The 15,865-nt window shown below is 41.0% G+C and overlaps 1 protein-coding gene across 1 annotated transcript in view; it reads right to left on the bottom strand.

The window, feature by feature from the left end:
- The window catches only part of sorcs1 (sortilin-related VPS10 domain containing receptor 1), a 185,597-nt gene that overhangs the window by 51,865 nt on the left and 117,867 nt on the right, over window positions 1-15,865 (bottom strand). Inside the window, exons 4-5 of the mRNA XM_069676808.1 lie at window positions 12,500-12,658; window positions 2,278-2,351 (exon numbers count right to left, since the gene is read on the bottom strand). Coding sequence (XP_069532909.1) covers window positions 2,278-2,351; window positions 12,500-12,658 — 233 coding nt within the window. The remainder of the gene's footprint in view (window positions 1-2,277; window positions 2,352-12,499; window positions 12,659-15,865) is intronic.

The raw sequence follows: 15,865 nt of genomic DNA, 5'->3' as shown, positions 1-15,865 counted from the left end.
TAGCTTAGTCGACACGAGGCCTTAAAGTCCCACACTAAAACGTGTCATATTAACACCTCAATGAGGAAACTACAGGTACAGATGTATTGAAACCGATCAAAAGAAAAGTTGGTAATATTGAAACTGGGAAATGGATAGCCATCTCCAGGGAGCTGATCAAACATGCCAAAGAGATATTCCTGAATGGGTCTTTGCTGAAATGTAGTCCTACAGGAACAAAATGTGTTCATCACTTTTGGGTATGTCAAACAGCTGTTCCAGTTTACTGTGCTGCTCTATTTAAACACCAGACCATAATACATCACATGCTATGCAAATAGTCAACTTTCAACTTTATTGTCCCTGAGGGGAAATTTGTTTTGCAGCCAAGTAAGGCAAAAAACACAGACACAGACACGACACAAAAACATGAAAACACATAAGAGTTGATCCAAAATGGACCTTTAATGGAAGAGGTATCAATTAGAACACAAATAAGCGTGAATGTAAATGCAGCCACTGATAGGCGTCTAAAGTGTATCTAGAAATATGTCCCCTTAGTCGAAACTCAAGAAACTCCAATTACTCAGGGCTCTAGTCCACTGCAGTTTACTTTGCCTGTTTATGTAACAACTGTCGCTGCAAATAATGCCTGCACTTTTACTAATTACAATGTCTGTTTACAATTACATCCTGGTACAAAATCCAGATTTCCATCTTCAGAGAGCAAACACTCTCGCCGACAGTTCTGAATTCAACTCCTTAAAAGGAAGAAGTTAACTAGACTGATCTCAAGCATTAAGTCTAGCCAGCTATTGCTGTTTATAAATTTGCATAAGCAAGTTGAAGGAGAGACATGATTTTATAATCAGTGTCTGTGGTTTAAAAGTTTCCCCAGCAGGTCGGTCAGTACATTGATGTGATGTTGTTAAAGCTTAAGGGCTGAAGATTGTGTCTAACGCCTGGCCCACACTAAAAGATTTTTCAAATCTTAACAGATGTTGAAAATGTGAGAGAGCCCACACATGACGATATATAATCATAGATTTAACAGTTTTGCTCCTGTAGTATGTGGAGAGCAATGATTACGCCAAAACAGCACAGCACACACTGACAGATTCCATCCAACAACCAGAGTCCGACTCTCACAACTGGAAATCTCACTTAATCTCTCGCAGTCAAACGAGACTTAAAGAGATAACAAACATGGCGGATGACGGGCAGGAGGAATTGGCGATGATAGTTTTTGGACTTTTTACTGAAAATTCAAGAAGACAAAGAACAAACTGTGGGTGAAGCGGTGGAGACAGTGTGAACATGGGCTGTATGTTACTTTATGCTCCCCGTTTGCTCTTGTTGCCATGGCTGTGGTTGTTGTGCTTCCATCATCATCCGTCAGCTTGCTTCTCCGCTGGCTATTGTTTCGTTCCACGTGACAATCCACGGAGCGCATGCTCGGCTGTCTTCAGGGTTCCCCTCACACGACAGGATATCGGATCATGTTTAATATTTATTACGATTTGAAATCGGTGCGGCCACGACGGCCTTCCGAGAAGATCAGGGGGAAGTAAAATCACTCTTAACACACCTCACACCACAGGAACACCTGGCAAGATTATAAAAAAAATCGGGACTTTGCTTACGATTGTCGGAATCGGGCCCAAAATCGCCACAATTATCTTGTAGTGTGTACCCCATTTAGGTTTTGGTGGTAAGATGTCTCTGTTTGATAGATCTGATTTGATTTGAGACACTACAGCAGGGATGCCAGATAGTTGGGACCAACATTTTTCTGCTCTATGCATGCTTATACAACAACCACAAAGACAATTAGATTGCCTATTATTGGATTTTAGTTATAGATCTTCAATTCTTCTTTATGTATGCATTATCTGTTGTTGTTATTGTTGTTGTTGTTGATGTAACAAGAACATATGTTGTTGTTGCTCTCTTTGCCTGTCTCTATCCTGCATCTCCCTTTATCCCGTTTTTTTCCCCATTTTCGGCCCATCCAGTCGAGGCAGATGTTCAACATGAGTCTGGTTCTGCTCAAGGTTTCTGCCTGTTAAAATAAAGTTTTTCTGCCACTGCTGCCAAATGTTGCAAAGCTCTGTTCGTGGTGGATTCATGTTGGGTCTCTCTCTAAATAATATGAAAAAAAGAGTACGGTCTAGACCTGCTCTTTTTGTAAAGTGTCTTGGGATAAATTTGGTCTTGATTTGGCGGTATATAAATAAAATGTGATGGATTTATTATTGGCCACAACTTGTTCAACAGTGTCCATATTTCTGTACTTACCAGTAGAAGCGATTGGGAGCCACTCTCTCATGCACCAGTTGCCACCTCCTCCCAAACTCCACGGAGCTGTAGAGCTGTAGCGAGACAACAGGGCATCAGTAAGTATTTAGTCGGAAACCTCCTTAATCACTGATCAAATGTACCATTTTGTACCACACGAGCTTTCCTCCTTTCAAATGCTGTGTTTGCAAATGAAATAATGTGCAATTGCAGAGGATTTTTCTCTGGATTGGTTTTCACACATTGATTTACTTAAGACCTCAATTATCCTAACAGCAGCACTGTAACAGAGAGTGGGAGAAGAACTCTGGATCACACACACATACATAAAAGCGTACTGTACGTACATGCTCTTCATTTAAATCCACTGAATGGGATTACAGTTTTCAAAGACTCAAACACTGCAGATGAATAGCATGTCTTATAGACATTTAAGGATAGAAGCTTTGTCTGCCTTTTCTAAGACAATCGATTACTGCGAAAAAACGTTTTTAACACACACACAGGCACACACACACACACACACACACACACACACACATACGTTGGATTATCACCAACTGGGTTTGTTTTATAGTCCCTGATTCAGCTGATTCAAGTTCAATTCTGGTTCAATTACATCCAATTCTTCAAATTAATGAAATAAATGTTACAAGGTTGGTTATTAAATTTGGAATTCATGTAGTATAACATACTTTCTCAGCCAGTTTAGATTTTATTTTATTCAATTGTTCCCAGAGCATTTTGACATCTCAGGATGTAACAAAGACGCTGTCTTTTTAAATGATGTCACAGAACAAGTTGGAAGTCTGAAGTTGGCAATCAAACTAATCCAGTTTTAAAATAAACAATGCCTTACTTGATATGTTTTCTTGAAGGTAAATAAAAATTTACAGTCGGAGCGGACAACGGAGAAATGACAAGACGCGAACAAAGGTTGTCACAGTCACGACCGGGACCTTAACCCTGCTCGTGCCCCCCAAAACATGTTCAGTAAATCAACCACCTCACTGATACAGTCACTGAATCCTTTGAGTCCAAACACCTGCATTCTCTTACAGAGCACAATCACAGAGCCGTTTACTCAATAGCTTACAGCTGCAGTTTAATGAGGCCTTAAACTTATTGCAGTGTTTCAGGCTGGACTTTTCCTATTTAAAGCATGAGCAACCACGCAGAATGTGTAAACAATCATTTGTTAGCGGATGGCAAATATGCGACTCTGTTTGTTTATATTAATTTATTTTCTAATCGTATTTATTTACTCTTTCCCGAAGGCTGAAGTCTTGGCCTGCATTTAAAAAGCTTTACGAGGACACAGTCTCCATCTCTTATCCCATGCAGATTATTAATGCAGTTCAGTCAGTAAGTCTCATTCCTCAGTATTATAGTAACAGGTGGATAATTGTTTGAATTTATTGTTTCCTTCCTTTTATTATCTGTACTGTACATACTACATTTGTTTTTTCAAATTTTGCCTGCTTCGTGGATCGCTCACCAAAGGGCATATGCAAACTTTAAACTCACTGTGACTATTGCATCTGGTGTATTTATATTCTCATGTCAAACAGGGAGAGACAAATGGCCTGGGTGGTGAGATTTCCATGACTTCCATGCCAAGCTGTGCTAAGCAGATGCAAGCAAAAGGGGATGAGGCTGAGAGGGTGGGGTGGGGGGTGTTTGGAAATCACTTTGACTAATTATCCTCCCACAGCAAGTTAGTATGTAGCCAAGCAAGTGACAGTGAGGAGGCAGAGAGCGTGAGACGAGGGAGGTGAGGGGGATGGAGGAATCGACGTAGCCTTTACAACCTCCAAAGGTCTCTCAATCAACAAATGCAGCAGCCCTGCCAAAAGGAGGTGAAGAAATTGAAAGAGAAGCAGTTTTCGGGTGGAAGCAAGTGAGCGAGTTAGAGCACGGGTTAGACAGTGGGTGAGTGAGTTGGCACCTGACTTATACAGCCTGAAGACACACCACAAAGATATTTAATTAACCACTTCTTGTTTCCGTAGCATTCAAACAAAAGCCTTGAAACGGCTAAAACAAATCTGACTCATTATAGATTCATTTTAATGACTAATCTTTGTCTTGAGTGTAAACCTGCCTACCTAGGGGCTGGGAGCTGATAATGCAGTGTGTAAACCAAAAGTCAAGACAAGTGTATTTATTCCAGCTGGTATGACCCAACGTGCAAATATTTGCTATACCATGATTGTTCATACTTTTCAAACACTCTTGTGTCATAATGTCATCAAGGGCTCATAGCTCAGTTAATTTTGCTCCCTTCTTTAAGAACTGTATCAGAATTAACTATTGCTTCCAGCTTCTTGAGGCTGGCCAGTGCCCAGTTTGATGACCGAGCAAGGTCAGCCTTGGCTCAGCTGGGTAGCTGGAGTTCTTGAATGGACACAAAATACCAGGGTTACATTTAAGTTGAGGAGCGCCTTTCTATCCGTCTCCATTGTGTCTATTAAGTCATGTCTGCTGATCTATCTTATTATAGCATGATAAACCCAAAATAACTACATCGTGATGCAGATTTGTGTAAAGTATTCATGCAAAATGAAACTAGCAACACCTTTACAATGTTAGTTTTTTTTTATGGAGTTAGGATCGAATCAGGCGAATCTCAACACTGGCAAACGTTTGCAAAACAGTTGAGGCCAATTTCTTGCTTGAGTTGAAAAAATTAAAGGGGACATATTTTAACTATGCAATCAATTTTCTATTATTCTAATGTGTTTTTGAATCAAGTTGGTAAAGTTTGTTTCGTTTTAAAAATTGTAGATATATTTTAATTGAATTATTTTTCAGAGCCTCTCCTTCCTCCTGAAACGAACAAGCACTTTTGGCCTTAGACCATGATTGGCTGACAGTATTTGGAGTGACAGCATAGCCCAGCACACACGACTGCTAGTCCAAAGTTGTAGAAAACATGACTGCTCTAGGATCGGTTATTCGGCCTTTTATGTGCGAGCCAGAATCGCCAGGAGGTATCAGGATGGTAAGTTGAAATCTTGACGACGACTTCTATCTTGACTACAAGCTACTGCAAGAAGGCAGCCTGAGGTGAATGACAATGAATGACGATTGGTTGATTTCAGGTGGCCTTTTTAAAAATGTCATTCTGGAAAAACACGGAATTATGCAGTTTTCACTTTTTCACTGTGAACAATAAAAAACCAAACATGTGAATCCCATGCAAAATATGAGAATATCCATTTAAAAGATATGGCCCCTTTAAGCTCCAGCAAAAATACAAATAACGATTTGTTTTTTCTTTTATAAGTTACTAGAAGATTCAGGCCCATATAATTACTCAGATTATGAAGTAAAATAGTCTTTGTTTATCAGATCCCAAGTGCTATGTATTTGCAAGTGGTTTGAAAGAGTCACAGATAGCGAAAACGTCTCTTAAAATACCAAATTATGACAAAAGTTATCTCACAACTTCTTACAAATTGAGCAGATGTGGACTGTACTCACACACTGAGCTGTCAATGTGCTGCTGACCAAGCATTCCCTACAACATTGAAGTATGTAGAATATACAGCATTATAATTACTCTAACATGAATTGACATACATTTAGATATTTAAAAAAATTATGTAACGATTAATCTTCTTAGCCATGGGCTATGTTCTAGCTTCACCAGTGTAAGTCTTATGTGTAGGTGGTTACGGTTAGCTTAAGGCTATTGTTGCTGGTTACAGTCAGCCAGTGTTGCCAGATCTTTGTATGTAGCCAGTAAGGAAGCAGGCTGCCTGAAACACTGAACTCAAGGTTTCCAATGCCATTAATACTGTTGTTTGCCAATGCCTTTAATACTGTTGGCAGGAATATTTGTTTACTTCACAGTGTATATACAAAGTTTGTTTGTTTTAACAACCATAAAGAAGTGTTGATTTTTATCTTTAACTCAGACCCCAGATAAATCAGCTAGCTTTGGCCAAGGAGTCAAGTTGTGTCAAGTAATGATCAGAAACATTTAAAGTAGATTTTATTTTAGACTTGAGAGAGAATGGACGTATAAAGTCAGGAAGGAGGAGGAAAGGAACAACGTGTTCTCACTGCAGTAAAAACAAAATAAACAGCACTGATCTGGTACTTATAAACCCCAGAAGGGAAAGGTGCTTCACAATCTCATACACGTTCATGGACACTCAAACATATTGCACATATTGTATTTTGCTCCAACGTGTGGACAAGAGAGGCCGGGATGGAGCCACAAACCTGGCAATCAGTTGTTAACTTGTGCCAACTCCTGGGCCTTCTTTTTTTGCAATTAAGAGATCAACAAAAATCTAATCAGAACAGTTGCAAATTGAAAAGTCTTGTGTTGTAAGTTTGAGAGAGCAAACTGTGAAAGAGCAAACTAGCAAGTTTCAACCATGAGTTTGTTTTGTGTGTTTTTTGTTTTTTTTATTCTTAACCTTACATTTAAACCCAAAGGGATTCATAAAAGTAATGTCAAGATGAAAAGTTTGTAGAATAGAAGAAATACAGTACATATTCACATACAACCTCAGGTCTTCAAATATTGATTCTTTGTCACAACCCTTCTGATTCTCAAACAAAGGCACAAGGTATCCTTCAGCGCCTGCTTTGAGTTACCCCTCAGCATCTGCTATAAAGTAGCTTTAGCCTCTGTTTTAAGGTATCTTTAGGCTCTATTTTAAGGTATCGTTAGGCTCTGATTTAAGGTAGCTTTAGGCTCTGTTTTAAGGTATGTTTAGGCTCTGTTTTAAGGTATCTTTAGGCTCTATTTTAAGGTATCGTTAGGCTCTGATTTAAGGTAGCTTTAGGCTCTGTTTTAAGGTATGTTAGGCTCTGTTTTAAGGTATGTTTAGGCTCAGTTTTAAGGTATCTTTAGCCTCTGTTTTATGGTATGTTTAGGCTCTGTTTTAAGGTATGTTTAGGCTCGGTTTTAAGGTATCTTTAGCCTCTGTTTTAAGGTATGTTTAGGCTCTGTTTTAAGGTATCTTTAGGCTCTGATTTAAGGTAGCTTTAGGCTCTATTTTAAGGTATCTTTAGGCTCTGATTTAAGGTAGCTTTAGGCTCTGTTTTAAGGTATCTTTAGGCTCTGATTTAAGTTATGTTTAGGCTCTGTTTTAAGGTATCTTTAGGCTCTGATTTAAGGTAGCTTTAGGCTCTATTTTAAGGTATCTTTAGGCTCTGGTTTAAGGTAGCTTTAGGCTCTGTTTTAAGGTATTTTTAGGCTCTGATTTAAGGTAGCTTTAGGCTCTGTTTTAAGGTATCTTTAGGCTCTGATTTAAGCTAGGCTTAGGCTCTGTTTTAAGGTGTCTTTAGGCTCTGATTTAAGGTATGTTTAGGCTGTTTTAAGGTACATTTAAGCTCTGTGGCTTAGGTGCCACCAAAACCTGAGAACTGCGTTACAGGTACATCAAATGCAACAAAGGCAAAAGATCTGTGATGCTGTGAATACCGTGTCAGCCGAGGGACACACGCTTTCTGAAATAAAACATACGTGGTTTAATATGAAGATGGAATCTGCAGTCTCAGCAGCCATTCATCCATCTCACATTAGATCTGTGCAATCTCTCAAAGTGCGCCCTCTGCGTAAGGCCTGGATGGCCAAAGCATGTAGCAGCAATATGAAGCAAATTTGTTGGTGTATCGCTTCTTGCATGAGGCCCAATGTCCTGTAGTCCCCACTGTGAACAGCACTTCAGCGTTTCCATAATATTGTATTTTCTATTATTTGTTGTTTCCTCTACAAACCGCTGACCCAAACAGCTGATCCGATACCGTGTGCTGCAGGCATACAGGGCCGTTGTGCAGAGTAAAACGTAGTGCCAAGGGAAAGGGCTGTCTGACGTCAATGTGAAGCACTGACAAAAGACTAAAATACAGCATACACTGAAATGTTTGTTTATATGTAGGACTCTTTTTTTCACAGCCAAAGATATTTTCTTATTACATTCACTTAGGCTCATATGGTGTACCACCAATAAACTTAACTCTTACAGCACATTATGTTTTGTTGACTTATGACTTCTAGTTTGGACCCGAACTCCATTAGGGTCGGGAAGTTTGAGTGTTTGTTGCCAAGTATTTCCTGTCAAGTTTTCCTATTGCACACTTTTCCGGCCAATGCAGAGCACTCTGGCATGATATGCTGGTATCAAGTGCAAATAAAAATGCATGCTTCAGTATCTGCTGTAGCTGTGACGAGCTGTAGGCAACATAGAGAACAGATGAAGAAGTTCCACTTACTATGATTAATATACTGGTGCTATATTAACATATCATTTGTATTTTGTATCATGACAACAAAGTAATAGGAAATGACCTGAACACTATCCATCCATTATCTGTACCACTTATCTTGTTCAGGGTCGCGGTGGGAGCTGGAGCCTATCCCAGCTGTCATTAGGCGAGAGGCGGGGTTACACCCTGGACTGATCACCAGTCAGTCACAAAGCTGACACACAGAGTCAGACAACCTTTCACGCTCACACCTACGGGCAACTTAGAGTCACCAATGAACCTAACAAGCATGTCTTTGGACTGTGGGAGGAAGCCAGAGTATCCGGAGAGAACCCACGCATGCACCCAAAGAACATGCAACCCCACACAGAAAGGCCCACTTTGACCAAACTAGGGTTCAGACAAGGAACCTTCTAGCTGTGAAGCAACAGCCAGTCTTGGCAGATAGCCTGTTAGCATATTAAGGTTATAATTCCTGGCTAACAAACTAGCATGCATAGTCTACTGTACATGGTACCTGAACAAAACTGTCGGGCCTAAAACCACCCAGTTTCGCCAAGTCAGCTAGCATGTAAAGGAGCTTCATTGGCCGAGTTGAGTCAGGTCAAGGTGAGAACACAGAGTTCTACTAAACTGTCTTAGGCCCCGTGTCCACATAGCAGCTTTTTCTGAGCGCCAGCCTTAATTGTTCCCCAATGAGGGAACAGAGCATATCCGGCTGCCTAGAGAAAAAGCGCTGCACCCAGCTTTTTTCAGAGCGCTCCGCCTTTTTTGTGCAGCCGCTCCGAGCGCTTCGGGTTGAAAGACTCGGAACTTTTCAGAAAGGCCCTGCAGTCGTCACCTTTGCTTTTTTCAGGCAACCAATCAGATGAGGCACCACTAATCACCCTGGTTTCCACCAAACATGGCCGTTTCTGTCTACCTGGAGCTGTCATGTACGATATGACAAACAAACGGTATCGCAATAGAAACCGAAATGCATTTGTGGAAACAGATCGGCCGGACACTAAATGTTATTGGTAAGTGTTGTGCCTTTATCGCCCAACACGTTGTAAGCTTGTTGTGAGCTGTGTATTAAGTTAAACGTATATACCCCTGTCAGCGCTTTTCTGCCAGAAAAGGGCGCTATGTGGACACGGGGCCTAACCAGCGAGTGCATAAAGCCACAGCTCGAAGGGGAAAATGACTAGAAATTAGATAAGCTTTGGTCAGTGTCAGAATGAGAGCGTGAGCATATAGCCATGTCCTGAAACTGTACTTTCAGGGGTAGACCCTTTATGAATTCAACTTGTAAAAGAAGCGTTTGTTTGTTCACCTTTAGCCAGCATCAGTCTTGATGCAAAGTGCAACTTATAATTGTTTTATAAATAATACTTTTAAATTGAATATGCTGTAGAAACAATGCCTTGTGATGCCTTGAACCCATCAGCACCATCAGATCATTGGTATAAGAATATCACTTTAGATTGCTTTGAAAGCAGAGACACTTATTTATATTTATTCATTTATAAGTTGGAGTCAGGCTGAATTCTAAAACGGGCTGACTGAGGTGAAAAATGCCTGAACTTGAAAATGAATTTATAAAGTGATGGTGTTTTGGGGTTTCAGGCATCTCCGAATCATCTCTAAGTAAATAGAAGGACTATGTGGTAGTGGTGCATATCTGTGTGTGTGTGGGGGTGATTTTAGTTCAAGCAGGGAAAACCGACTCAGAGGCAGCGGCATGTTCACTCTGACAGGCCCTGTACATCCACACGTCTCCTCGGTAAAAGGAGAAGCTTCATTATTCATCACATCCGGAACGTTAGAGCCAAACGGGCCGAGCTGCAACTAAAACATTTTATTAATGCAAACGGTTTCTTTAAATGTCTATAAATGTCTCTTTTCTTTCCCTGTCTGTCTCAATACTCACACATACAATCATTGCTGCTTGCACTTTAACTCTTTAACATTTCTTCTTTTTTAATGCGTCTCTAAGCTCTTGAAGGGAAACTCCGAAGGACTACTTTATGTAAAAGCATTTGAGCACTTGTAAAGCTGAGTTTGAAAATTAATATGAATGTTAATATTAGTGTTAATAGTGACAATTTGTTCTAAATTTATAAAAATGGGTTGGAAATGTCTCAAACGCGGCATCTCCTTTTTTAAATCAGCCGTGGACCTTGCCAGCCGATGGTGACGTAGACACGACGGTTTGTGACAAAGTTACATCATGAAATTTATAAAAACAAGAATGTTAACGCCTGCCAATCAGAGGTGGGCGGTACAACCCCCCGGCTCCGTCTTTGAGGCGGAGTCTGTGAAACCGCGCTTTCAAATATATCCTGATCGAGACACATCTTTCAATAGAGTTTACACTATTGTTGCTAGCACACTGTACATTAGCCTTCTAGCTAACGTTACGTTACCACTCAGAGACTGCACCCATTCTCTCTTCAGAATCAGAAATAACTGTAACAGGCTGCACTCGCAGTCGGCGCATGTGCATTTGCATTGCCTCCGCTCTGAAAGGTCCGGCTTCGGGCATTTGTGGGGCTGGAGCCAACGACTCAAACTGCTCGGGACCACTACGGTCCTCCACCACACTAAAGTGCTCTTCAGGGGACACTGGAGAGGAGAAGTCTTGCACCTCAAAAGAGCCCTCTGTGCCATATGTGCCTTGTGACTGTGTGTCGCTCTCCATTTTTCTCTGGCCAGGGGAGGGGATGTCACTGAGCTGCCAGACACACCCACCCCCCTCTACCCCCCTCTCAGCCCCTTGCACACGTTGAGCATTTTATAGTTATAGTCAGACCTGTGGGTGCAGTTACACTTGAAAAAAATTATAATAATTTGTAAGATATGCTGCCCTATGATTGGCTGGCGACCAGTTCAGGGTGTAGCCATGCCTCTCGCCCAATGACAGCTGGGACAGGCTTCAGCCCCCTGCGACCCACAACAGGATAAGTGGTATAGATAATGGATGGATAGAAGATGTGCTTTCTAAAGAAGAGCAGCTGCAAAATAACAAACAAACAAATATCATTGTAATTATCTATAATTGGAAGAGTTTTGTTCTCATTTAGGAGTTACCTGGTTAAAGAATAAGTAACAGGAATTCAGCTTTCCGTATAAAACGATTTGATATACTTCAATTATAAATATAAGATAGATTATCAAAGTTCCATTAAACATTTTAAATTTAAACAATATGCTGGTCCAGCTTCAGAGAAATTTTTAACTTGATACACAAAAAAAATCACATTTTCTGAGTTTTGTTTATTGCCATATATCCATCCAAACCATGTGACTTCTGACAGCCTTAAAGTTTAAAAAAGGTGTAACTTATAGCAAATATATAGCAAACTCACCACCCAAAAGTGCTGTGGTACAAAAAGCCTCACTAAGTAGCTCCAGGCATTTATCTTCTGAGTTACTTATCATGGTGTAGTGGTCCTTCACATAAAAGCTGGAAGCCATTTTTAAAGACCCTCGTTTAGCCAGAAAAGAAAAAAGGCAATGCCAGTTGGAATTTTGTAATAGCAAAAAATGTTGGTGCACTGAGAATTTTTTTACTTGTAAAATGACTTGAAAATTATTATTGAGTGACTTTCGACTCAACTAAGTTTCAACTTATTACTGACCAAAGTTTTAATTTTGATTTGCTGTCTTAAAATAAGAATATCAAAACTTATATATATATATACTTATATATTTTATCTTGACCTAAAACCTTTGAAATCTTTCTTTTCTTTGTCTGTTGAAAAGAAACATCCTTGTGTGTGAATTTGGATCCACCTGAATTATACAACCCTTGCTTCTCCACCTCTCTCTCAAGTGAACTTCATGAACTCTGACTGAGTGCTTTGAGCCAAACTCTTGTGTAACAGGATCTCACATTTCTGCTCTGAGGCAATGCATCCCCCGTCGTTCCTTATCTGACTTAACCCTCAGCTTTTTTTCATACCTTTGAACAACTGAACAACAGAAGTAGCTTTGCCCGTTCTCTCACCTTTTGGTCGTGGCTGTAGGCCAGAATCCAGTCCTCCTGCTCGGGGTGGAAGAGCAGGCTGAGGATGTAGAAGTTCAGCCGATACTTCTGGTAGGTCGCTCCTTCATCAGAGCTGATCAGGAGACTGCTCTCCACCTCTGGATCAGTTAGCAGCATGATCTGAAGGGGACAGAGATGACAGTGGTCGGTGAAGCTCAGTTTTGTTTTAACATTGTTTGTTTTGATCGGGACAAAGCATGGCACTGAACATCAAGACAATAAACAGACACATCATAGGCCAACCTCAATATGTTGTGTTTGTTTACTTAGTACTTCACACACTAGCGTTTGGGTCTGCAGTGTTGAAAGACTGAACTATAAATGAGGCTTAATGTGTTTCATCATGTGGCTGCAGATTTGCGTGTTGAAAACGTTTCATCCAAAGTTTCTTTTTCTGAAGATGCTATATCTCTAATAATATTTTAGGTTAGGCTGTTAGGCTTAATGATAAAATCTGTGTGATAAATCTGGGAGGAAATGTGTGTGTGTGTTCTTCCTCTGTGTGTGCCTCATCATTCAGATTTGTGCTGTTTGTCTCGCTCTTCATTCTCGCCGCCGATGCTCAGTCAGGCCTTGAAAGTACTAATTTCCCAGGAGCCCCTTTCTTTTCTTAGAGGTCCAACATTTTTTGCCAAATTCTGGCAGCGTCCCCGGAAAAATCACAAAGACGTCCCCAGATAATATCAGATGCAAATATAATTGAATCAGTGGACCTCAAGACTCACAAGCGCTCTCATCATTAGGAGAGAGTACAGTGGCAGGGAGTTTGGAGAGGCACGCTTGTGGATGTGTGGGTGGGAGCATGTAAATCTTTGTCTCTGAGTGATTCTGTGTGCTGAGGAGTCTAAAACCAACACTGGCTCTGGCAAATACTGGCCCCTGGTGTAACCCTCGTTAGAGATAACGCATATTGACTTGAGGTAACAAAAATAGCGGTTGAGTGTCAGCTCAGTGCAGACCAAACAGCTGGTCAATGTCTTTCATTGTAAACTCTCACTCTGTGGTGTCGTTTCAACATGAGGGCCTCATTTGTTTTGTAGGTTGATTCTCTCATTTAACAGTGACCTCTTACAGTTGTACCACTTTAGTCTGGGCTCGAGCAAAGGGAACTGGATATGAATGTTCATTACCACAAATACATGTGAGACTTGCTGGACCTGTTTAGTTCTCAGGCTACATTCAGACTGTCCGACCTTAAAGGGATACTTTGGAGCTGTGCTGATCGCAATCCACTGTAGGTGATATAGTGACTATTAGGGAAGTACCTCATTCAACAACATGTACTATCCCTTCTACGGTGAAGGTTGAGAGGGCTGAAGGGAGTACCTGCATCTACCTAATGGCTGAAACATCTCTTATGAACAGTTAAAATCTCCAACAAGACACTTAAGTCATAAACAGGATCTTAGAGACAAAGATGCAACATCATCTATCAGTTTTTTTGCAAGGAAATTAAACATATTTAATTCATACTTGGTATATTCACAAAACAGGCAGCTAGAAGGTTCCTGGTTCGGATCCCAGTTCGGACGCAGGGAGTCTTTCTGTGTGAAGTTTGTACGCTCTCCCCGTGCACACGTGGGTTCCCTGCAGGTACTCCGGCTTCCTCCCACAGTCCAAACACATGCTCGTTAAGTTCACTGGTGACTCTAAATTACCCGTAGGTGTGAATGTGAGCATGACAGGTCTGTCTCTATGTGTCAGCCCTGTGATTGACTGGCAATCAGTCCAGGGTCCAGCGTCTATCGCCCAATGACAGCTGGAATAGGCTCCAGCCCCCCCGTGACCCTGAACAGGATAAGCGGTATAGATAATGGATGGATGGATTTATTCAGAAAACAACTCTGCTTTGCATTTCTATCCTTTTTTATGCTGCCATTATTATGGTAGTATTATGGCACAGATAGTGGAGGCGACAGTGAGGGGGGGAGACAAAAGAGACTGCTTTATAGAGTCCATTTAGCCAGTGTGCACACTGTCAGCACAGTATCAGTGCTTGCTCTGAAACCACCCATTTTGCCAATGAGCATGTGCAAAATTATCCTATAAAACTAAATAATTTATATATGAACCAATTAAGTATTGCATGTATTGTACTTCTGTGGATTACAGGTCGCTACAGGTGTTGGAGCCCAGCTGAGGTTCTCGCCTGTTGCCAACACAAGTTGTAATGTGAGCGCAGACAAAGAACTGTCCCTGCGTCACTCACAGGGACTTACATTAGCTCCAGAGGTGGCCTTTGGCATGACAATCTCTGTGTTCCCATTATGTCGTCAGACAGCAGCGAGAAAGAGCATACACACTGCTCTCATAGTCAATATCCTTCTCAGTATGGCTCTGCACAGCAAAGTATTTCTGGTCTCTCATGCCAGTGACTCATTTGTCAGCACTCGCTTGGGTAACAGCAGCCATGGTGGGCAGACCCACTAACGCAAGTTCATCAATCACAGAAGGCAGATATAATGCCACATACGTGAGCCACATGCTGACCAATCCAATCAAATGCACTCAAAGCTGTCTGAACTACAAATCCCAATTAACGTTTTGCTCTCTGCCTGAACTGCAACTCAGCTGGAAAAGCAGACAACTTTATAATTGGCTGACGTATTCCTGGTAAGTGGGAGATAACAGGAGCATTATATGAGTCAGCTTGCGACATAAATGAGTATTTCCACCGATGCAAGAGGCTTTGTCATTGGCTAATCTCCAACCTTCTTAAACAGGTTCAATCATAAACAAATAAGAGAAAAGGCTGGAGGACAGGTGCCATAAAGAAAGGATTCCTGCAACATAATGCTATTCAAGTCCAGCAAATGATGGTGTGAAAATATGAGGGCTTTGCCTTGTTTGGATTCTGCAATCATTCAGTGGCTCCACACGCAGCGTTCCTGCATGCAAAGGGGTTCCAAATAAAACTTTTGAATGTTGATGTTTGTATGTGATCTCCACTCAGCGTGCTAATACAAACACACGACAGGCTTGAATATGAATATTGGATTTCGGCTACGTGTGAAAACTGAAAATCAATCTCATAGGGTTCAAATGAAACAAACTATATGGGAAAAGGACAGGTTGCAGACCAGATATTGTCATACTTCTTTCTGTACCGTAAAATTTGGTGTATCAGACCTACTTTTAATTATTTTATTCTCATCTAAAAAGTGGGCTGCGTCCTATATACTGGTGCGACCAATATGCAGTATCCACATTAAACTATTTCTGGGTCCAAGCCACTACAACGTCTCCTATTTACAATATGCTGCAGTGCTGTTTTTTGTTTAAAGAAACTTGATTGTTGCTAACGCTTCGTCACGGACATGCACCGTC

Source organism: Semicossyphus pulcher, unplaced genomic scaffold, assembly GCF_022749685.1.
Source record: "Semicossyphus pulcher isolate SPU_LCO1_2020_fin unplaced genomic scaffold, fSemPul1.0.p SCAF_27, whole genome shotgun sequence".
Taxonomy (NCBI): Eukaryota; Metazoa; Chordata; class Actinopteri; order Labriformes; family Labridae; genus Semicossyphus; species Semicossyphus pulcher.
Note: the sequence above shows the minus strand (reverse complement) of the source record. Positions and strands in the feature narration are given on the sequence as shown.